This window comes from Pleurodeles waltl, chromosome 5 (assembly GCF_031143425.1).
Source record: "Pleurodeles waltl isolate 20211129_DDA chromosome 5, aPleWal1.hap1.20221129, whole genome shotgun sequence".
Lineage (NCBI taxonomy): Eukaryota > Metazoa > Chordata > Amphibia > Caudata > Salamandridae > Pleurodeles > Pleurodeles waltl.
The window spans coordinates 1,830,189,119-1,830,214,651 of NC_090444.1; the positions used below are offsets into that span (position 1 = coordinate 1,830,189,119).

At 43.2% G+C, this 25,533-nt stretch overlaps 1 protein-coding gene across 2 annotated transcripts in view; it reads right to left on the bottom strand.

Annotated features, from left to right (window-relative positions):
* Positions 1-25,533, bottom strand: part of BTBD9 (BTB domain containing 9) — a 523,844-nt gene that overhangs the window by 437,907 nt on the left and 60,404 nt on the right. For both annotated transcript variants that reach the window (XM_069236325.1, XM_069236324.1), the window contains exon 2: positions 5,893-6,104. In XM_069236325.1, the coding sequence (XP_069092426.1) occupies positions 5,893-6,077 (185 nt within the window). In that variant the 5' untranslated portion in view covers positions 6,078-6,104. The remainder of the gene's footprint in view (positions 1-5,892; positions 6,105-25,533) is intronic.

Below are 25,533 nucleotides of genomic sequence, written 5' to 3' on the forward strand. Positions count from 1 at the left end.
AGGTTCCTTTTCACCTCAGCAGCCGGAAGAGGAAGATCTAAAAAGTCTGCAGCCTTCCTTATTACTGCATGAAAAGATGCAGCCTCTTCGGTATACTCCCCAGGGGAAGCCAAATCCCATTCAGGGGAAGTATCAATACCGCTTGCAGTGTCCAGATCCTGAAAATCACCAGAAGGCTCCAAGATTTCACCTTCCTCCAGATGTTGCCTGCTATATTTGTGAGAAGGTAGCCTCTTTCTAGCCTTGTTACCCCCACTTTTGGCCTGTTTGTGAGTGTATGTCAGGGTGTTTGTCACTGTTTTCACTGTCTCACTGGGATCCTGATAGCCAGGCCTCAGTGCTCATAGTGAAAACACCATGTTTTCAGTATGGTTGTTATGTGTCACTGGGATCCTGCTGGTCAGGACCCCAGTGCTCATAGGTTTGTGGCCTATATGTATGTGTCACTGGGACCCTGTCACACAGGGCCCCAGTGCTCATAGGTGTGCATGTGTATGTTCCCTGTGTGGTGCCTAACTGTCTCACTGAGGCTCTGCTAACCAGAACCTCAGTGGTTATGCTCTCTCATTTCTTTCCAAATTGTCACTGACAGGCTAGTGACCATTTTTACCAATTTACATTGGCTTACTGGAACACCCTTATAATTCCCTAGTATATGGTACTGAGGTACCCAGGGTATTGGGGTTCCAGGAGATCCCTATGGGCTGCAGCATTTCTTTTGCCACCCATAGGGAGCTCTGACAATTCTTACACAGGCCTGCCACTGCAGCCTGAGTGAAATAACGTCCACGTTATTTCACAGCCATTTTACACTGCACTTAAGTAACTTATAAGTCACCTATATGTCTAACCTTTACCTGGTAAAGGTTAGGTGCAAAGTTACTTAGTGTGAGGGCACCCTGGCACTAGCCAAGGTGCCCCCACATTGTTCAGAGCCAATTCCCTGAACTTTGTGAGTGCGGGGACACCATTACACGCGTGCACTACATATAGGTCACTACCTATATGTAGCTTCACCATGGTAACTCCGAATATGGCCATGTAACATGTCTATGATCATGGAATTGCCCCCTCTATGCCATCCTGGCATTGTTGGTACAATTCCATGATCCCAGTGGTCTGTAGCACAGACCCTGGTACTGCCAAACTGCCCTTCCTGGGGTTTCACTGCAGCTGCTGCTGCTGCCAACCCCTCAGACAGGCATCTGCCCTCCTGGGGTCCAGCCAGGCCTGGCCCAGGATGGCAGAACAAAGAACTTCCTCTGAGAGAGGGTGTGACACCCTCTCCCTTTGGAAAATGGTGTGAAGGCAGGGGAGGAGTAGCCTCCCCCAGCCTCTGGAAATGCTTTGTTGGGCACAGAGGTGCCCAATTCTGCATAAGCCAGTCTACACCGGTTCAGGGACCCCTTAGCCCCTGCTCTGGCGCGAAACTGGACAAAGGAAAGGGGAGTGACCACTCCCCTGACCTGCACCTCCCCTGGGAGGTGTCCAGAGCTCCTCCAGTGTGCTCCAGACCTCTGCCATCTTGGAAACAGAGGTGCTGCTGGCACACTGGACTGCTCTGAGTGGCCAGTGCCACCAGGTGACGTCAGAGACTCCTGCTGATAGGCTCCTTCAGGTGTTAGTAGCCTTTCCTCTCTCCTAGGTAGCCTAACCCTCTTTTCTGGCTATTTAGGGTCTCTGTCTCTGGGGAAACTTTAGATAACGAATGCATGAGCTCAGCCGAGTTCCTCTGCATCTCCCTCTTCACCTTCTGATAAGGAATCGACCGCTGACCGCGCTGGAAGCCTGCAAACCTGCAACATAGTAGCAAAGACGACTACTGCAACTCTGTAACGCTGATCCTGCCGCCTTCTCGACTGTTTTCCTGCTTGTGCATGCTGTGGGGGTAGTCTGCCTCCTCTCTGCACCAGAAGATCCGAAGAAATCTCCCGTGGGTCGACGGAATCTTCCCCCTGCAACCGCAGGCACCAAAAAGCTGCATCTCCGGTCCCTTGGGTCTCCTCTCAGCACGACGAGCGAGGTCCCTCGAATCCAGCGACACCGTCCAAGTGACCCCCACAGTCCAGTGACTCTTCAGCCCAAGTTTGGTGGAGGTAAGTCCTTGCCTCACCTCGCTGGGCTGCATTGCTGGGAACCGCGACTTTGCAAGCTTCTCCGGCCCCTGTGCACTTCCGGCGGAAATCCTGTGTGCACAGCCAAGCCTGGGTCCACGGCACTCTAACCTGCATTGCACGACTTTCTAAGTTGGTCTCCGGCGACGTGGGACTCCTTTGTGCAACTTCGGCGAGCACCGTTTCACGCATCCTCGTAGTGCCTGTTTCTGGCACTTCTCCGGGTGCTACCTGCTTCAGTGAGGGCTCTTTGTCTTGCTCGACGTCCCCTCTCTCTGCAGGTCCAATTTGCGACCTCCTGGTCCCTCCTGGGCCCCAGCAGCGTCCAAAAACGCCAAACGCACGATTTGCGTGTAGCAAGGCTTGTTGGCGTCCATCCGGCGGGAAAACACTTCTGCACGACTCTCCAAGGCGTGGGGGATCCATCCTCCAAAGGGGAAGTCTCTAGCCCTTGTCGTTCCTGCAGTATTCACAGTTCTTCAGCCTAGTAAGAGCTTCTTTGCACCAACCGCTGGCATTTCTTGGGCATCTGCCCATCTCCGAGCTGCTTGTGACTTTTGGACTTGGTCCCCTTGTTCCACAGGTACCTGCAGACAGGAATCCATCGTTGTTGCATTGCTGATTTGTGTTTTCCTTGCATTCTCCCTCTAACACGACTATTTTGTCCTTAGGGGAACTTTGGTGCACTTTGCACTCACTTTTCAGGGTCTTGGGGTGGGTTATTTTGCTAACTCTCACTATTTTCTAATAGTCCCAGCGACCCTCTACAAGGTCACATAGGTTTGGGGTCCATTCGTGGTTCGCATTCCACTTCTGGAGTATATGGTTTGTGTTGCCCCTATCCCTATGTTTCCCCATTGCATCCTATTGTAACTATACATTGTTTGCACTGTTTTCTAAGACTATACTGCATATTTTTGCTATTGTGTATATATATCTTGTGTATATTTCCTATCCTCTCACTGAGGGTACACTCTAAGATACTTTGGCATATTGTCATAAAAATAAAGTACCTTTATTTTTAGTATAACTGTGTATTGTGTTTTCTTATGATATTGTGCATATGACACTAAGTGGTACTGTAGTAGCTTCACACGTCTCCTAGTTCAGCCTGAGCTGCTTTGCTAAGCTACCATTATCTATCAGCCTAAGCTGCTAGACACCCTATACACTAATAAGGGATAACTGGGCCTGGTGCAAGGTGCAAGTACCCCTTGGTACTCACTACAAGCCAGTCCAGCCTCCTACAATATTCCTCTTTCTCCAGGAGGCGCAAAGCTAGACGTCTGGACCGGAGTCTGGATTCGAGACCCGGCGTCGATAAGGCGTCGGCCAACGCCGAAAATCTTCGCCGGCGACCTGGACAGTGGACTGGATCCGTGGAAAATCCGCCGGAGTCGCAGACGTTGTAGGCGTCACTGGCCTCCTTGGCGACGCAAGGGCATCGGCGCTGCAGCGGCTCCAGACGGCAAAAATGGCATGAAGGGCGTCAGCTTGTAAGGAGCCGGAGCACCCAAATTAAAAGCTAAAGGGCCGAACAGACCCGCATGCCCTCCACCAGGCTCCATGGTGGAAAAGATAGTGAACATGGCATTTAAAAATGCCGCAGGATCCGTACCCGGCGCCGGGAAAGCTGGGTATGTTTGCGGTGTCGGCGCCGGCATAGAAGCCGATTATGGGCCAGGCAACTCCTGCTCCGGAGAAGTCGCCGGTTCTTGAGGAGGCTTGACTTCAAACACCGACATAGGTGAAGTCGGAGTCGTAGGAGGCGGAGGAGTGATGGTCGGGCTAATCTCCCACGTCGGACGGCGCCGAGCTGATGGAGATGCAGATCTGGACCTGGACCGACCTCTACTCGAATGGCGCCGGGAGGCGTGAAGGCGCCGAGAGTCTCCATGACGACGATGAGTCCTCGAAGATTTTGAAGAGGACTCTCTCCAATGCCGCCTTTCCTTCCTCTTCTTGGAACGGGCCAGGAACAATTTAGCCTCTCTTTCCTTAAGCGCCTTAGGGTTCATGCCCTGGCAGTAACTGCATGACTTGACCTCATAGTCGGAACCAAGGCACCAGATACAATTTTCATGGGGGTCAGTGACCGACATCCGACCCCCACACTGGTTACAAGGCTTAAAGCCAGATTTTCTTGGCTGCGACATTGTAACTACAGATGCGCAACTGTAGCTCCCTGTTAGCCTCGAAGAAAAACCGTTATTCTAAGGCATGGAAAAAAGGGAACTGACGTCTGCACGTCGACGAGGGCTTCTTATTGCCTAGATTGCGTAATACAGCGTCGCATGGAGTCGGGCTACTGTGATGTCATCGTCGACGTGCAGAGCTAGAAGAAATTTCCGTCGAAGCTGGCGCGAGGGGAGAATTCTTTAGGTGATGAATCCACAGGTAGGTGTATCCATCAGAAATTTAATTTGGTGTAGGGTTGCATGGAGCAACAGTTATCGCTGGTATGTAAGGTTTTGGGTTTAGTGTGGTGTCTCTGTTCTATTCCAGTACAGTCTACTTGCAGAGGTGTGGTGTTGGCTGATGTAACAGTTTGGTGTGGCAAGTAAGAAATAGGCTAGTGAAAAACAATGAGTTGGAATGCTGCCCGGAGAGATCACCAGAGGGGAGACTATTTGCAAGCAATCCTCCAATAGCCTTTTGTTCATTCATCATAAAGAATAAATCAATGTTACAAGTTTCTGATCAACACTTGGCCAATTGATGACTGAAGAGTGACCACGTACAGGGTCGTCCTGTCCTCAGTGTTATGTCCATGTGTCTATGTATCCATGTCTCTGTCCACTTGCCCTCATCTTCATTTTGCTACAGGTCTGCTTAAGCTGCTCTAGAATTGCTTGGAGTGTAATTGTAGTTCCTCACCTGCTGAAGTAATTTATGGTTCCTATTTTATATGACTATAGTTGGATTAATGGTGTATGAGGGAACAGTGTTACAGAAGGTAATACATGAGATCTGGATGCTCAAGGCTGCATATGATTAGCTATGTCTGTTAGGTGAGAAGAAGTAGGCAGCAGAACCATAAGGTATTCCGTCCAATGGGATCCCATACTGTGTTTGGGTAGGAGATCTTGGCATTCACGGTTTGATGGGAATGGCCAGCTGTGCCCAGTGAACAGAGGTTTAGAATAGACAGCTGATACATCTTGGAAGCGTTTGGGTGTCATCTTGGGGACTGCTTTCTTTTAATGCCCTGTACTGAGATCAGGCAACGAGAACAACATTTCAAACGTCTGCTGCAAGGACTTGAATCTGTGTAGTTGAGTTTTAATTTTGTTTTGAAGCAGGTAAGGTGACTGTCAGATTTGCTTGACCTCCACAGAATTGGCCGTTGGCCCGTAGAAATTCAGCTCTTTTTTTTTTTTTTTTTTTTTAAGAGCTATGCTCTGATGGGGGATGGGCAGGGGGAGAATACAACGAGCCGTGAATGTTATTGGTTTTGCGTACTTAAGTCAGCTATCAAAGGATTTATCTTTGGGCATATATAAAAGAACATTAAAGTTCTTATGTTATGCAGATGTTGTAGTCTTTCTGAAGGCATCTCTGAAGTTCTCAGCGTGTTGAGTATATGCTGTCTGTTCAGGAAAGAAAATGCAACATAGTAACCTTAAGTCTTTGGGCAAATGACTGTGTTGTATGGCATGCTGTTGGATCGATGATCGATGTAGAAGACGATGTACTAGACATGGTGCCATAAATATTTAGGAGCATGTTCTAAAACAAGGAAACATACAACTCACATAGACAGGCATAAGGACTGTACCTGAAATAATGACACCGAGCTGCCAGCACGACCCTGTGTGCAGGGAATCGCTTCTTCTCCACGATGAATGTGACATCGCTGTACTCCGCGCCGCTCATCAGGGCCCCCACGTTCTCGGACAGAATGTGCACATGGTCGATCTCCCCCACCGCGGTGTAGGGGCGCAGGGGGTGGCTGTTACTCATGTTGGCGCGTCAGTGTTACCGAGAGCTCTGAAAAAGCAAAGATTAAAGAGACGTTAGTACTGTGACTCTTTCTTTCAATGACAACATATTGATCAGATTCCGAGGCTACACAACTTCCGCTGATACAACCCATCAGCCACCGCATCACATGTACCGACATGTTTGCAGATGGATTGCTCGGAGATGCTCGAAGCAGGCTGATATGCTACGGATAATTTCCTTTTGGTTGTGGCGAAGAGCACCTTTAAAGTGCCATGCTGCCCGCGTGCGACGGGTTAGTCTTCTCCTCTGAACTAAACTGTCATCTTGCCATAATGGTGGCAAAGGTGATGAGTGGAATGCTTGTACGAAACCTCAGCAACTGGTAATCATCACTCGACATATTTAAGTCCCTTGTTTTTTGGCAATTGTGCAACTTCAGACGGAGACCAGCCGTATTCAAATCAGCACTGTTTCGAAAAAACTTTGAAGTGGAATGTTGATTGCGGGTAGCAGAGACATTTTCAAGCATTCCACCCATCACCTTTGTGTCTCCTCACTGTAACGGGTGTGCACAGACCTGCCTGTGCTCGCTGTGCCACAGGCCTCAAGCGATACATCGCTGATGGGCTATTACTAGACAGAAACTGGACTGAGGTTGCTTGTGGTCCTGTTTAGAGGAGACTTGGCTTGGCAGTTCGAAAAACAAACGAAGGACTGTAATGCATCCCGAACAACTGCCAGTGATTTAGCAAGCATTCCACACACCAGGTTTGTGTTTTCCTCAGTGCAACACCTTAAGTGCAACAGGCATGCTCAGTCGTGGATCCTGTGGTCATTATACACAAGAGTTAAGCTATACCTCACTGAGCAGCGTAAACAGGCCAAAACCAGCCTAGGTGTGATTGTGGTGCCTGTTCAGAGGGGACCTAGCTTGGCAGCTCAGTCTGGACTCTTCCTGTTGAAGTAGGACCAAGTCTGATTTGCTCATAGCCGATCTTTGTCTGGAGACAATACCCTGGATGGTGATGCCAAGCGACCGCCAGTGGCCGAGACTATTTACAAGCATTCCACACATCACTTTTGTGTTTAGCAACTTACATTAAGAGTCATTTGCCTACAATGAAAGTGCAACATACTTGCAAAGTGAAAGAAACTATTCCTGTTGCTTCCAATGGGGACAAGCAAGCTGATAGGTGGAAACGTATTCTATCTGGGTTGTGGACTACTTGTGGTGGCAGCTGCTGACTAGCAGTGGGGGCTCTTCACAGGATGCCTGCACTAGTGTTCTCGTTAGTGAGTTGCCCAGCATCCAAAAAGGTCCCGATTCCTGTGGTGATGAAGCCTTCAAAGAAGCAAGGCCGACAACATAAGTGATGGAAAACAGCTAAAGTTCTAACTACAGGAAACAACTGCCCAAGGTGGCATGACAACATTGTCTCTTCTGGAGAACACTGACCAGCACAGTTAGGACCCCCCTAATGACTGGTGGAGCCCCAGTCATCTGTGCCGACCTGACAAAGCCAAATGATGTGTAAAGTCTGTAGGGTATGCTTTTGTGGGGATTAGGGCATAGTCACTGGTGCATATGCTTAACCCATGCATTGCCACTGCACTGCTGATGCCCATCTGGCACATGTTCTTTAAGGGGTGGAAAGGATACACTTTTTTGTAAACTACTTGTATTAGTTTTTAATTAAAGTAAACCAGCTGAAACAGTATGATAGTTAATCATATACAAAAATTCACTCAAAACACTTAGTGCACCAGGCATGTCACCCAGCAGTTCATGTGATATCGATAGGGTTCTGAAATTTTACGGTGTGTAGCAAATCATCCTTGTACGAAAAGAGCCACTAATGATGCCCAACTTGATGCCTGTCCTTTCATGGTGGGGAAAGCATGCAGTGCCGCTGTGTGTGGAGGAAATCTGTACGCGACGCTGCTTCCCCCCTGCCACCCACCCAGTCCTTGTGGATGTAGTTTAGTTGATAGCTCATTCACATACAATTCACATGTGGGGATGGGCCCCAGTGCAAGATTCCCTAAAAATAACAAAAAAACGCAGAAAAGTTACAGCACAGCTGGCAGAAGAGTATGCTTCCGCTCTCAATGAACAGTTGCACTATGCGCTGCAAAAAGGCAAGTCTCCACACATTTGTTGGAAATAAGCACTCGCTACTGGTATCCATGAGCTCCTTAACATATGCATCACTGAAGAGTGCGAACGTTTTTCAGTATACAAAAACCAAACCAAATGCCACTGCAGATGGTAGATTCTACTACTTGTCCTCTCGGACAATGAACAAACAATCCAATTACTAAAATGTATTGCACTGTGAAGTGCTGTTAATTGTGTGCTTGCCCATAAAAAGTACTTAAAACTATAGCAGACCTTTTCATTCCAAATAATTGCTGGAAGGATCCGAAGGAACGTTACAATATGCTAACATGTTTGTGAATGACTACTAAATCAATGTATGAAATGTTTGTGAATGACTAATAAATCAATGTATGAAATTGGGTGAGCAACAGCCACACCACAATTCTTGTCAGGGTGAACCACAAAAGTCACGGAATTCACCTGTGTTTAAACCTCCAGTAACTTAGCACAAAGCAGCGAGGTCTAAATTAGGAGTAATGTGTAAAGTGTTTATGTGGCTCGCAAGCAGTAATAAAATGAAAACACAACACAAGAAAAACTGCAAACCAATTTGGAAACCTAGAGTAAATTGTAATATATAAAACGAAACCAGAAGAACAAAAATCCAATCAGGAGAAACAGAGATATTGAATTTTAAAGTTAAGTGAAATTAGTGCCTAAAAGCAGAAAGCACCAGCTGAGGTTATCTAGTTGCGCTCGATCAGGGCAACGTCACAAGTTCAGGCTAACCATGATGGAACACAGGCCGGGCATAAGACCAAGTCCGGGCCGCTGGGAGTTAAAACGTATGTCCTTGGTGTAAGGTCTGAGTGGCGTTGCTTTGGGGCGCTTCATGTCACTTGGCATCTGTTCCAATGAGGCTTGCAGCTGTGCTGCGAGGCTGTGCAGCTTATGTGTCGCTCTGCCTCATTTCTGATGAAGCTTGCAGCAAGGCTTTGCGGGACCTGCGTCGCTTGGAGTCAGTTCTGATGCAGCTTTAAGCTGAATGGCAAAGCTTTGCATTGCTCGATTCAGTCGTTTTTTGATGAAGCTCAACTGTGCCACAAGGCTTCGTAGGACTTCACACCAGTTTTGATGGAACTTTCAGTTAGGCAAAGAGGAGTTCCCTCTGATGCTAGCAAAGTGTCCAGTACCTGAGGGGGCATCTCTTGAGGATCAGGGACTCATTCAAGCAGAGGCCAGAAAGGCTCGGGTATGACCGTGGCGCTTCCAGGCAGGTCCAGTGCAGCAGGTCAGCTAGGTAGTTGCAGAAAGGTTTTTAGAAGCTTGCTCTGTTGCCTGTAGATCACACAGGAGGTCAGCCAACTGACCCTTGAACTCACTCTGGTTAGCCTGGGATGAAGGTAAGCAGGTCCAGTGTTCTTCAGTAGCAAGGCAGTCCTCTGCTAGAATGGCAATCCATCTTCTGTAACTTCCAGAGGCCCAGGAGAGGTCTGTAGAGTGGCTCTATAGGTCCAATATTTACAAATGATGCCAGGTTTTGTGAGTGAGGGGGAACCCCTGTCCTACCCACACACATGGCTTGGGAAAGTTCTTCCATTCCCCTATCAAGGCTCCAGTTTGTCTAGAGGTGACAAAAGGCAAGCAGGCCTAAAGTATAAATAATTGATGTGTGTGAGGCAGAGTCTCGATGTGCAAGTGAGGCTGGGTTCAGTTACTCACAGTCATCCCACCACTTGTCCACACCTGAGCCCCTTTGTGTCAGTGTCTGGACGGAATACACAAACCTCCAATGGCAGAGCCATTCACAGCCATTTTACCCATGATACTGGCAGAAGGCACAAATGGTTAGGACCAGAAACTGCCAACTTTCTAAAATCAATTGCATTTTCAGAATTGGAACTTAAAAGAGATTTTGTAAACAGATTATCTCTACCTGCTCCCAATCCAAAGTTACCCCTTACTAAATGTAGTAAGGTAACCCAGTGTAAGAAATGAGAGATAGAAAGGCTTTGGAAAAAGTGAAGAAAAAAAAACACTTCAGGAGTTTATCACTGTTAGGGCATGTAAAACTTAAATCCACATGTCCTGCTCTATAAGCCTTTATGTCCTACCCTGCTGGTGACATATGAATTAAAAAGGAAGGTATAGGCCTGGCAAAAGATTTATTTGACCAGATCAAAATGGCAGCTTAAAACAGCACTAAAGGTTGCAGTAGCAGGCCTGAGATAATGTTTTAAAAAGTCACTTTAGTGGATGGCCCAATGAGGGCTGCGGCATCACTAGTAGCACTTACAGTCCTTCAGTACAGTGAGTAACATTTACTAGGGACTTACAAGTGAATTAAAGGTGTCAAATAGGGAGATGCCAATTGTACCATGTTTTATGGCGAGAGCAGAAGCACTTTAACATTGCTTAGCAGGGGTAAAGTGCACAAAGTCCTAATGCCAATAAAAACAAATTCAGCAAAACAGAAGGAGTGTAGACAAAGTCTGTGGGAATACAGGTCTACAATCAACTTTTGTTTAAAAATTAACAAACCACTCAACATTTTTTTGACTTGTGATTCTAACACATCTATATGTGTGGAGTGCCTAAAAGTGCATTGTTCAGTTCACTGCTCAGCCCCATCCTCTTTAACCCATACATGATCCCTCACCCGTCATATACACACATTAAATCAACATCCTCTCCTATACTGACAACACACAACTCAGACTCTCCCTGTAAAACAAGACCTCAACAGAAGAAACAAGTACATCGCCTGCATTACAGATATTGCTAACTGGATGAAAGCTAACTGGCTGAATCTCAACACCAATAAGACAAAAGTAGTGGTTGTCGGCAAGAACATCTTACCATGGGACTCCAAATGGTGGTCAGCCAAACTCAGACCCACACTCACACCCAGCACCCACAGCAGGAACCTCAGAATCAACACTGACAGCAAACTAGACATGACCATGCAAGTCAACGTCATCATTGCATCCACACCCTAAAGATTCTAAGGAAGATCTTCAAATGAGTCCCAAGCAACACCAGGAAAAATGTCACTCCCACCCTAGTCACCAGCAAGAGGAACTACAGGAACACCCTCTACACTGGCATAACAAAGCAACTCACCAGAAGACCAAAGACTTTCCAGAACTCGGCAGCCAGACTCATCCTCAAATAGAACTCACATTACATCTCAGGGGGTTCCACTGGCTCCCAATACACAAATGCTCTCATATAAAAGTCTTCTCACACACATTCAAGTCACTACTCAGCTTAAGCCCCACCTACATCTTCCACCAACCACCCAGACACCTGCACTCCGCACAACTCCAAATGGCACACATCCCACGCATACACAGAACCAGTTCAGGAGGATGGGCATTCTCTTACAACACTCCCAAAGTGTGTATTGCCCTCCAAATGAGAGCCTCCATCTCCTCTTCTTGAGCTCCTCAAGAAGCTGAAGCCCTGGATTTTCAATTAACTAACCTGCCCTAGGCAGGGCTAGAGACACAGACAGACAGACAGACAGACAGACAGACAGACAGACACAGACACACACACACACACACACACACCACATCCCCACCCACCCTCCAAATCCCCTTCAGCACTGGGATAACCTTACAGGTGATGGTGTGCTTTACAAAATACACGACATACCACTAGTTCTACCCCTTGCATGTCCATAATGACCAGCAACCCCACTTATCTTGCAGACAAGCTTGCCATCTCTGGTGGCTCTCAGCACCATGCAACCAGGGAGGCCATCACACTAGAGATTAAGAAGTGCAACAAAGGAAAAAAACAAGGCAGCAGCCTTTTCCATTTATGCACCCTTGATCTGAAACAACACCCCAATCACCATAAAGACTGCCTAACGCTGCTCCAATTTAGGGGAACTGATGGCATACCTTTTTAAAGAACTGTACAGCACAATGAACGCAGCAGCAATCTATTAATCAGCTACTTCTCCTATCACTCATTGATCATATGCTTGCCTTTCTCTCTGCTGCTTTTTGGGTTGGTTTACACTACCACATACATACATTTATAGATCACTGAAAGGGGAGAAGGATTATGCACATGTGAATCTGTGTGCATTACCAGGTGACTTAAGTAACATGACTCAGATATCCTGCATGAAGCCTCCAATCACTTTACAGTCCGGCTAAGCTATAACTATTATTTAAGTTAGGTCAATTCTAATTGTCACAATCAAAAGACATATAAATTTGAGTGTGGGGGTGGGGATGTTGTAACATAAATGTAGCAAGTCATGACCATAAAAGGCTTCACATACAAAAGGGAAAACAATGGCCAGGTCAACATTATTGTTCACTACATGAACAATTGATAATTAAATCTTTAAAAATAATTGGAAAATTGATGCATCTCTAAATCCAACATCCCTGTATCGATTTCCTGCACAATCATGAGAAACATTCTGTTTGGTGGATCTAATTATTAACAAAGTCATGTAAGAAATGTCAAACTGATTATGTTGTGTACTAGGACCAAGAATAGTACAACAAGAGTTTGAAAAGAATCCAGCTTGCAAGTTCTGGAACAGGTGACGTAATATATAAGATTAACTCTATCTAAGGAAGTGCCATGATACTGCAGTTCCTTTTTGCATGAATACAGTTTACCCCTTACACTCCTGAACTTGATGAGAAGCAAAAGATGATTGCTTGCTTTGTAAACATGGACCTTCAACCACGCCCATCAGGTGCTGCTGTGGGAAAAATGTAAGCCACCTTCCAATGTTCATGTTCATGCAATACTGAATGAAATAATTTAGGCTAAATGGATAAACTAGCTCCTCCATATTAAAGAAAAAATATATATACTTCCAGAGTAAATGTCTTTCAAAGAAAATAAATACAACATAAAAAGTCCAGACACATGCTCAGATGGTACTTAGAAACAATCACACTGCAGGGAATCATCAATGATGTGCAACATATTGCTGAAAATACTAAAATGCACCTCTTACCTGCCTGCGCCTGACAGACTAAGAGACCATTTCTGTTCTTTTTCAGAAACATTTGTTTATTTATGGGCTCTGTGCTGATTTCAAGCTCCAGCAATAAGTTAAGGTTCTAGAAACAGACCAGATTAAACAAAGTCATCCATGAACAACTAAAGATGAAAAGTGCTGTGAAAAACTATATATTTGTCCAGAGACCAGCAACACTGCATTTTGATGTCATGTCTGACGGTTTCAGAATTTTCTTAAATAATATGAAGTGTGACGTCCCATTAAACATTAACATGAAGTACTTCTAGGTCAGCAGACATACACATGCTCAGTAATGTACAAAGAAGTACAAAATGAAGATACTATCATTGCGGGTGTGAAGATTTATGATCATTTCACCAAGGACGCAAAAATGAACTAGATGTATTCTAAGTTGCAAATTTTAGCAGAGGATATTTATAATCTCTGTAAATGAAAGTGAGTGTTAAGACAGCCAGCTTCCCATAACTTCAGCACTATATTAAAGTCAAACAATAAAATTGGGTTTAATACAACAGTGAAAAATGGAGCCACGAGCCCTGATTCACAAAGGTAACTCACACGTTAGAGTAAGTTTACACTTTTGAGGAAAAAAGCACTTCCTTAGTAAGTTACACTGTTACAGTAATTCCAATACTACTGTGAAGTCTAATAAAGCAGAATACAGTGACAGTAGATTTTTGTAGTTTATTATTAATAACAAACACATAATCCCAAGCGACCCACGAAGAGAAGGCAGGAGCTCATGGTGACAGCTGCATCCAGTAGGTGAAAACAACTGCTGAGTCCGCGCCAAACACAGCTGACACCGTGACAACAGAACCTACCAGCAATAAGTTTAAAGCCAAACTATACGAAGAAATGTGCCTTATTAAACAGCAGTTAACGTGCAACCTAAATACCTTCATGAAACAAAATGAAGAAAAAAACAAATACATGTAATAATCCTTACATTTTAAAGGCATAACAACTTTCCTTTCTCATGAGCATCTGAAAAACATGCATCACTCTCAACATGCATCATATCATTTAAAGTGTTATCAATTTCAAAACGTTCATTGCTGTTGCCAATATGTGCACCATATTCTAAACAATCACTTAATAGCTTATCCTTGCCCAGGTCCCAAATGACAGAATCATTATTCATCTCTTTATATTTCTAATTTTCAATTATCTCCTTCTGAAATGTTTTTATATTTACTACAGAACCTTTATTCCACCAACCACGATTTTTCAGTACAACAGCGGAAGGCATGACTGACAATCTGTGTAGGATACAAAAAATTTACAAACCCCTTTGATTGCCTTACTGGGTTTCTTAAATCAAGACCCATTCATCTACTTTAAAATCTTTAGCATGAGATTTGTTGTCATTACTCGATTCATCATGACCAGATTTATAACTGCATGCAAAATTATCTCTTACACACTCATCAATACTGGAATATTTCTATGTTTCAACAATAACTTTTTGTTTCTGTACCATGTCATTACTCCAACTTGGAGTAAGACTGTTTCTGGAATCCCTTCCTATTAATAGGAAAAAATGTGAAAATCCAGTTGTTGAATGAGGTGTATTTAAGTAACTCCATACTTTGTCACGCAAATACCTTCGAACATCTAGGTTAGATGCCACTGCAGTTTGGATCCCTTCTTTAAAAAAATGTATTATATCTTTCCACTGAGCCATTAGCTACTGGAAAATACAGAGGTGCCTTCTGATGTTTAATGCCATATTTTTTAAGGAATGCAGTCATTTAGTTGGAGACAAAATGAGTGCCATTATCAGATACTAAAATATTAAGACTTCCTTCACTAGCAAAAATGTTTTTTAAGAATTCGATAACTACATCAGTAGTGGGCATAGCTACAAAATCATAATATATCCACTTGGAGTAGTAATCTATTAAAACAATGATAAATCTCATATTTTTAGGTAGTATATTGTATGGTCCTGAAAAATCTATGGCCAATCTAAACCATGGTCTTTCTGGTATAGGATTAGTACTCAATGTTACTTTCTCAACCTTCCAATGTTGGTCTGAGACCAAAAATTCAGGATACTTGTTAACAACATATTCTACCATACAATCCATACCTGGCCACCAATAATATTTTCTCAACAACTTTTTGGTACAAGACATTCCAGGGTGTCCTTTATGAACAATTCAAATCAACTTATCTCTCACACTTTCTGGAGGAGTAAACAGTCCTTTTCTAGTAATCAACCCATTCTCCAGTGATAATTTGTGACAGGACTTGTTGATAGGGTACTAACATCTTATTCAAATTTGTAACAGATGGCCATCATTCAACATGTGTTCTTTAACAAGAACAAGCAAGGGATCTTTACCAATGGCTAACAGCCACTCCTGTTCACTAACATAACCTGAGGAATGCATGAAGGCATCGATAGTTGAAACACACTTTTGATCTTGACTTGAGCCACATTAATTTTCTTTTTTGATAGGCAATCAGGACAAGCAATCAGTTCTGTAATTATTTCCTCCAGATATACATTTTATTTTAAAATTATATGCTTGCAATTTAGACAATAATCTTACCAATCTGGTGATAGCCGTACCTGTGCCATTACCATTCAAAAGGAAAAATAAGTGGTTTATGATCTGTAAGCAAATCAAACTCCTGACCCCACAAATATGATTTCACATTTTCGACAGCCCAGGTACAAGCAAATGCTTCCTTTTCTATGGTACTGTAATGTGATTCAGCTTTAGACAATGATCTTGAGTTAAAAGCAATAGTACGTTCTTTACCAAAATGGCATTGTGTATGTATGGCGCCAAGACCAATGGAGCTGGCATCCACTATTACAGCACATCATTCACTCGTGCAGAAAGGATGTAGAGCAGGTGCTGTTATTATTAGTTTTTTAACTGATATGAATGATTTATCATGTTCTTCAGTCAAAATGACTTTCTCTTTCTTTCTTAATAGACATCTTAAAGGTTCTACATCAACAGCATTTCCTTGCACAAAACGGGAATAATATTCACTAAGGCCTAAGAATGATCTCAGGTAATCTTTGTCTTTAGGTGCAGGAGCATAAATGATGGCATCGATCAAATCTTGTTTTGGTTTAATGCCATCCGCAGTAATTGTATGTCCCAAGTAATCTATTTCTTTGACTAAAAATGTACATTCCTTTATCATCGAGCACTTCTCCAGAATGTCATTATGTTCAGTAATTCTCCTACCATACACAAGAATGTCATCCTGAAAAGTTTGCACACCCATGATGCCTTCAAACAGGGAATCCATAAGTTTTTGGAAGACACTAGCGACAGACACTAGTCGGAAGGGTAAACATAAAAACTTGAAGGCTCCAAAGGGTGTGACAAATGTGGTGAGATCCTGCGAATGTGGTCACAATGTAATTTGATGATATGGCGATTTAAGATCAATTGTGGAAAAATATTGAGCATCCCCAACTACCATCAACAAGTCTTGTATCTTAGGCAAAGGATGGCAATCCACAAGAATATTACTGTCGAGAGATCGTAAATCGGCACATAAACGCAATTTGCCATTTTTCTTTTTGGCCAAAACAATTGCTGAAACACACTCAGAAGAGTCAGTGAGTTCAATTATGCCATCATACATAAATATTCCAAGAGTTTTTTTAATTCATCCCTTACACTCATAGGAACTGGTCTAATTTTGTGTTTGACCTGAATGGCTTTACTCTTTAATTTGATATCATGAATTACACCTTTTACACATCCCACTTTGTTACTAAAAACATTCGGATATCTATCAATGATCGTTTTCAAATCATCCAGGAGATTATCACCATTCACTTCTGTGGAAAGAGGAATGTCGCCTAATAAAATAGGAGTATCACTTCCTGGTTTTAATATTCTTCCCATTCTTCCCAGATCTTTCCATCCAACAATATTTTGCTTTAGGGGGTGAACTTCTGATTCAATAAGATCTTTGCTGAATTCTTTTGATTGAAATGTAACATCAGATATAATGGTGATTGGTGAGCCAGAATCAGCCATAACCTCCACAGTTTTATCTCCAACCTGTGCAGATCCTAATGGAGCTTTAAACGATATTGACCCTAATTCGTCATCTATGGTTAGTACTAAATTGTTGACTATGTCTTCCTGAACTTCATCGATAGATTCCTCCACTGAGTTGACTCTAATAGATGTAGATTGTTTAGTGTTAGATCTACAAACACTTTGAAAGTGACCATTCTTCTTGCAGACATTGCACTTTTTATTTATTGAAGGACAGTTAGGGTTATTTCCCAAATGTTGTTTAGAGCCACATCTATAACAGATTATCTTTCTTGTGGTACTTGAAACGTACTTTGCTTTACTATTATCTTGTTGCCAAGTTTTTCTAGACATAGCACAAACAGAATCAGTATTTGTTTCACTTCCATTAATAGCTTTGCTTGAAATTGAAGAGGGTTTGATGCTTTTAGCTATGTTAATGACCTCATTCAGAGTAGGATTCCAACACGCAAGTAACCTTTCTTGTACATTTTTACTAAATCAATAAAAAACAAATGGGTCTCAAGTAAATATCCAAATTTTCACCAAATTAACATTTCGATGCTAAAATCCTTAAAGTGGTAATATAGTCTTCAATGGTTTAATCCGACAACTGTTTGCGTTTGAAAAATCCATGCCGTTCAATCATTATGTTAGGCTGTTCAAAAAACCTTTTTTCCAGTCTTTTTACTGCCTCTGTATAAACATCCCACAAGTCTTCTTGCCCTGTAGGTGCTGTAATTCTAGGCAAATTATCAAAGATCTCTTGGACAGCATCTCCCAGTAATCCAAATAGTAATGCTTTTTCCTTTCATTTGAATAATTTATCTATTGCTACCAAGAAGTTTTCAAATGCCCTGTACCATTGTTGTCATTTAATGGATGGTTTTCCATGAAGCTGCAGGAAAGGGTTAGCTTGAACTGGATGTATTTGGCTTGCCATGTTTGTACAATAGTTAAAAATATCACAACAAAATGTATATATTGGAAATGTTTGAAACAAAAATCCAATTACAACGCTTACTTGTAACTTGCAAAAAGCTTGAAATGCGAAATCATGCGAGTTGCTCACCCAAAAAAAAATCACTTCCTGGATGTGCGGACCCACAATCCTTTGTAAATTACATTCCAGCACGCCCCATAATCCTTCACACTCAGACAGAAACAACAGTAGTCATGTGCGTGACATGATTATGCTTGTCCAGATTACGTTTTCCGTAGTGACAATGCTTTACTTACTGTGCTCAAACAAATATACTGTCTCTAGAGCAGATAGCTGCTACGATTAGAAAGTTATTAGGTAAACTAGAACAGTTGTCAGAAGAAAATGATAAGAATTTTACCATTTTGATTTTGTTTAATAAACTGTTCATCCATGAATTTCTCTGAGCATTTTTCTTGTAAGAAATGCTGAGTTCTTGTTTCAATTTTAAGTGCCCAGTTTCATAGCCATATAGCACCATCTAGTGTTCAAAGTATATGTTGAAATTAATAATAAATCCAATCGTAATCATCGGTGGGTCGCAGAAAACAAATAGCTTTTCCCTCATCGTCAAATTGTGCAGTCTAATGAAGCAGAATACGGTGGAAGTAGATTTTTGTAGTTTATTATTAATAACAAACACGTAATCCCAAGCGACCAACGAAGAGAAGGCATGAGCTCAAGGTGACAGCTGTATCCAGTCCGTGTAAACAACTGCCAAGTCCGTGACGAACACAGCTGACACTGTGACAACAGAACCTACCGGCAAGAAGTTTAAAGCCAAATAATAAGAAGAAGAAATGCGCCTTATTAAGCAAAAGAACAAGCAACCTAACTACAACTACACATGGCCAACCACTGGTACTGCAACGCCCTTCCATAAAAAATAATGAAAGCTGGCCTACTACAAAAGTGTAAGTTAATACAAAAGTGTAATTTACTACAAAAGTGCAGTTCGTGAATGGCATTTTGTAGTACTACTGCCGAAACACAAAACGTACTAAAGGAGCAGTAAGTGAATCAGGCCCAGAGAACTTATGCAACAAACACACTCAAGAAGTACAAAATGGAGATAATGTACTTTTACAAGATTATACTTTCAGATTTGAGCGTTTTTCTCCACGTATGACTACCTTCACTAATATATTGTCAACACTGACGGCACAATATTGTTTTTCTTCTATCAGAGATGACACAGACATTGGGGCTCGAAGCATCCTAAATGAAGCTATTTAAAATCTAGACAAAGCACAATTGGTTAGACCTTAATGCCACCAAAAATAAGTTTATGTTGGTTGGGTCTTAGCAGGACAATTGAAGTTTGATCCTTTATATGATCAATTGTGCATCGGATGATTGGCTATCACACGATCTAATAAATAAATATAATATCCTTGTAAGCTTTTTTTTTTTACTATAGAAGAATAGATCCTCTGAGAAGAGAACTGTAGATTTTTCATCAATGTCTTGGCAGTACATTTCTCTATGGAGCAAGAACAATGAGCTACAATTGATCCAGCTATAGTGAGATCTCACACTGATTACTTTAGCAGCTTGTACCTGTCGAATGGCAACCTGAATATGTTGGAGCCACAAACTTGAGGATCTCAGACATGGGTAGATCATACTTTCATGTACTCAATTATGCACACTTTACATTGTTAATACATTAAGGGATGTGTTGTCCCACCATGGGAAGAGTTGGCAGGTAGCCCTCTCATTTCACCAGGGGTGCAGGAAAAATATCTACACCTCCGAACTAAAAACATCAGCCACCTTAAATGGTCACCCTCTTCACAGCCTGTGCTGGTTAGGAGGGTAAGTACAGTTCCCCAAAAAGGGTGGGGATACAACTAGGGCTTATCGCTTCTCCAGCACACTAACTCCCTGCTGGGGATCAGCAGTATCAATACATATAAAGTACCTCATGTTGATGGTGGAGGTAAAACATTCAGATACACCATCTGCCCTGAATCCCCTTAGCTCCTCCCCACGCCCCACAACTGTGCCCCACACACATATAAAACAAGGGGAAAAGAGTGCCACAGAGCGGAAGCTTGAAATGCATTTCAACGTGAAGAATATGGAGAACGAGGTCATGAACAGAGTTGACAAACTGGAAACCAGAGTTAGAAAAAACAGTCACTCAACCTTCAACAAAGGCTATTAGATTAGAAAACAACCCCAACACAGTAAACCTAGGAATTCTATGGTCTATAGTGCCAGAGCCAAAAGACAAACCAGAAGGAAACATGGAGGCAAGTCCCTTTGAGTTAAGATATGGTGTCTAAAACGGCTTTGGAATAAAGTATGAGGATTAACTGAGAAGTTTTTCCACATTTGTTGCAGTGGCATAACAATAGCCCCGCAGCCCCCGAGGTGAAGGGAGGGGGGCCGAGCTCCAAGGGGCCCCCTCCGGCACTGTGCACGGGTGGTGGCCCCTGGCCTGAGAGCTCCTGATTGGGTCCAGAACGTGGGGCCCACTCCATGAATTTTGCAGGGTTGCCCCTTCAGGTTTAGTTACGCCCCTGACTTGTTGAATAACGAAGATCCCTTTGTCTCTCCATTTCTCTGCATCCTCAAATGGAGCCAAGAGCTTTGAAAGTATGGGGCCAAATAGTAATTTAAACAAAACAAGTGATGCGGATAAGCATTTAAATAACTGATGTTATGAAGAATGCTAAATGCAAATATGCAATTTTAATGGCTGAATGATATTTTCTATTTTAGTGTACTCTAAATAAGACAAAACAACCTCCATGCATGTCACTTTCCTTCTTGAGCTAACATACCTCACCATTCCCTGTCATTTACTGTCATTTTACTACAGAAGTGAAACTAAAAGCAGCCCTCACAGCTGCAATGCTGATTTTGTGATTGGTCATCAAGCATCACCAGCTGGACAGTACAAAGTGCAAATATTGATTTAACAAAGCAGGAGACAATGTTATAAAACAACACTGGTGATTTTTAGGGGAAAGTCATGCAATATGCATACAGAGCTAACTTTACAGCTACCCTTAAGAGGTATTATTTGGCAACTTTTCTGGCAGAGTAAGTAGTGGGGCCAAGGAGTGAATGGTTCGGGAGTCTGAATTATTCAATATGGGTCTTAGGCAGTTAGTGAGCACAAAAGACATCTGAAACTTACAGCTAGCAAAAGCAAGTCATAGTGTATGCTGCTGTACTAACCAGCAGAAGCAGCCAAGGAGTCAGCCAAGGATATCACAAAACGCCGCTAACGCAAGACTCAAGTAAATGGTCGGTAATACTGTACAGTGGGCAGATCTGGCATCAAAAGGAAGGTAGAGTTAGAAAGAAGGTTACCTCGGAGTTGTTTGGGCCTTTCTCTGAGGCAGCAGCAGTAACTACAATCAGCACAGCCCAGAGTCCTGTGGCACTTTTTAAATGTGAGAATCTCACAGTGTCAATGGCCGAGGGCTGCAGAGAGCCGCTGGTAACATTCAGTCATGGCACAGGCGCTGCTCTTCCAACCACTGAAACTATGGGAACACTAAAGAGGAGCACCTTACAACACAGTACAAGTCGTGCAATGCACTCTGCCGCAAATTCAAATGTTTTCTCTGTTCAGGGTACAGGCACTTTCTGTTCAGTACATACATGCAGAGTTTCACAAACAGCTGCTGGGTGGAAAGTAGCTACTGGTCACTATTTCTAGACAGACAACACTGATTCACTGGCCACGGGTGTCAGAAAACTACTTGGTAATGCCCAATGCAGAAAACAAGGCACTAAGAGACAAACCTTTTTTTAAACAAATCTTTTTATTGAAGTTTATAGTATATTGGAGTGCAGCAACAATTGAGGAGGAGAAAAAAAAAACAAAATCATCAGAAACCACCACAATTACATCCGCATCACTATTATGGCATTTGTGAGAGAATCAAGGGGGTTGGGGGCGGGACTTTGAGGGATGCCGCAGGTTAGTGGTGATGGCCAATGTACCAACACACCACTGTTCTACACATTATATCACGATTTCATCAATAAACATGAAAATATCTTATACAATTTGTAAAACGAGGAGTCTCTGATAGCGTGTATAATCAAGTGTATCTGTAATGCGGTAATGGCTCAACCTGTCTCGGGCGCTTTAGAGACCGTATATGAATCGTTGGGAGTACAGTTATGTATGAGCCGGAACCATGGCGCCAATCGATCCATGTTGCGGGAAGCCCCCCTGTGCGGAAAGTTTTCCTCAGTGTAATACCGCAGGAAGGAGAGTACAGCTTTACGGGTCTGCACGGGGGCACTGGCTAGGTGTGCTTCTAGGTGCAGCAGAGACCCTACAGGGAGTGCAGAATTATTAGGCAAGTTGTATTTTTGAGGATTAATATTATTATTGAACAACAACCATGTTCTCAATGAACCCAAAAAACTCATTAATATCAAAGCTGAATATTTTTGGAAGTAGTTTTTAGTTTGTTTTTAGTTTTAGCTATGTTAGGGGGATATCTGTGTGTGCAGGTGACTATTACTGTGCATAATTATTAGGCAACTTAACAAAAAAAAAATATATACCCATTTCAATTATTTATTATTACCAGTGAAACCAATATAACATCTCAACATTCACAAATATACATTTCTGACATTCAAAAACAAAACAAAAACAAATCAGTGACCAATATAGCCACCTTTCTTTGCAAGGACACTCAAAAGCCTGCCATCCATGGATTCTGTCAGTGTTTTGATCTGCTCACCATCAACATTGCGTGCAGCAGCAACCACAGCCTCCCAGACACTGTTCAGAGAGGTGTACTGTTTTCCCTCCTTGTAAATCTCACATTTGATGATGGACCACAGGTTCTCAATGGGGTTCAGATCAGGTGAACAAGGAGGCCATGTCATTAGATTTCCTTCTTTTATACCCTTTCTTGCCAGCCACGCTGTGGAGTACTTGGACGCGTGTGATGGAGCATTGTCCTGCATGAAAACCATGTTTTTCTTGAAGGATGCAGACTTCTTCCTGTACCACTGCTTAAGGAAGGTGTCTTCCAGGAACTGGCAGTAGGACTGGGAGTTGAGCTTGACTCCATCCTCAACCCGAAAAGGCCCCACAAGCTCATCTTTGATGATACCAGCCCAAACCAGTACTCCACCTCCACCTTGCTGGCGACTGAGTCGGACTGGAGCTCTCTGCCCTTTACCAATCCAGCCACGGGCCCATCCATCTGGCCCATCAAGACTCACTCTCATTTCATCAGTCCATAAAACCTTAGAAAAATCAGTCTTGAGATATTTCTTGGCCCAGTCTTGACGTTTCAGCTTGTGTGTCTTGTTCAGTGGTGGTCGTCTTTCAGCCTTTCTTACCTTGGCCATGTCTCTGAGTATTGCACACCTTGTGCTTTTGGGCACTCCAGTGATGTTGCAGCTCTGAAATATGGCCAAACTGGTGGCAAGTGGCATCGTGGCAGCTGCACGCTTGACTTTTCTCAGTTCATGGGCAGTTATTTTGCGCCTTGGTTTTTCCACACGCTTCTTGCAACCCTGTTGACTATTTTGAATGAAACGCTTGATTGTTCGATGATCACGCTTCAGAAGCTTTGCAATTTTAAGAGTGCTGCATCCCTCTGCAAGATATCTCACTATTTTTGACTTTTCTGAGCCTGTCAAGTCCTTCTTTTGACCCATTTTGCCAAAGGAAAGGAAGTTGCCTAATAATTATGCACACCTGATATAGGGTGTTGATGTCATTAGACCCCACCCCTTCTCATTACAGAGATGCACATCACCTAATATGCTTAATTGGTAGTAGGCTTTCGAGCCTATACAGCTTGGAGTAAGACAACATGCATAAAGAGGATGATGTGGTCAAAATACTCATTTGCCTAATAATTCTGCACTCCCTGTATCTCATACAGATGTGGGTATAGTAGTATGTTTTGTTCATGGATGTCAAGTGTGGTTTTTGGCTTCTAGTTTGATGATTAATGTGATCCATATATCGCTACCCCCTACTGCTAGGCCCCTGTGCAACAGTAGTCTTAGTACTTACGCCTCCACTCGTGCCAGCTGCAGCAGGAAGTGTAGCCATCGGGTAAGGTCCGGGGACGAGGGTGCTTTCCGACAGATGGCGATGAGGCGTTTAAAGGTGGTAAACGCCATGTCTATAAATCTGTAGAGATGTTTATCTAAATGTTTTCTGTGGCTTCGCCCCCATTAACAGGATTCGGTGTGGGTGTTAAAACGTGGTCTGTTATCTCAGCTGTGGTCTCCAACACCTAATGCCAGGTCGTCTGCGACAGGGGGCATTACCATACCATATGATAAAAGTTAGCCTCACTCAGACTGCATCTTGGACACTTATGGTCAGACATCAGGAACATACGTTTAATGCAGGAAGGGGATAAATAGGCTTGGTGAAAGTAATTGAATTGTGTGAAACGGAGCCTGGGGTTGAGTGATACCCCTTTAATTCTGGACAATGCAGACGTCCATGAGCCTTGGTGCAGGGGATGGAAGAGTGCCTCATCCCATCAGGCACGGGCGTTCTCCAACCCCGGACAATGTGTTGTGTTTAAGGCACTGTACAATGTGGAAATTGCTTTACGGGTCCCTGGGTAAGACAATATCAATGTGAGTGTTTGCGATGTTGTTGGTTTCGAATCGTCATTCCTCCATGTATTGAGTATGAGTCATTGTAGGAGGCTGGACTGGCTTGTAGTGAGTACCAAGGGGTACTTACACCTTGCACCAGGCCCAGGTATCCCTTATTAGTGTATAGGGTGTCTAGCAGCTTAGGCGGATAGATAATGGTAGCTTAGCAGAGCAGCTTAGACTGAACTAGGAGACGAGTGAAGCTCCTACAGTACCACTAGTGTCATATGCACAATATCATAAGAAAATACAATACACAGATATACTAAAAATAAAAGGTACTTTATTTTTATGACAATATGCCAAAAGTATCTCAGTGAGTACCCTCAGTATGAGGATAGCAAATATACACAAGATATATGTACACAATACCAAAAATATGCAATATAGTATTAGAAAACAGTGCAAACAATGTATAGTTACAATAGGATGCAATGGGGACACATAGGGATAGGGGCAACACAAACCATATACTCCAAAAGTAGAATGCGAACCACGAATGGACCCCAAACCTATGTGACCTTGTAGAGGGTCGCTGGGACTGTAAGAAAACAGTGAGGGTTAGAAAAATAGCCCACCCCAAGACCCCGAAAAGTGAGTGCAAAGTGAACTAAAGTTCCCCAAAGGACATAGAAGTCGTGATAGGGGAATTCTGCAGGAAAGACACAAACCAGCAATGCAACAACGGTGGATTTCCAATCTAGGGTACCTGTGGAACAAGG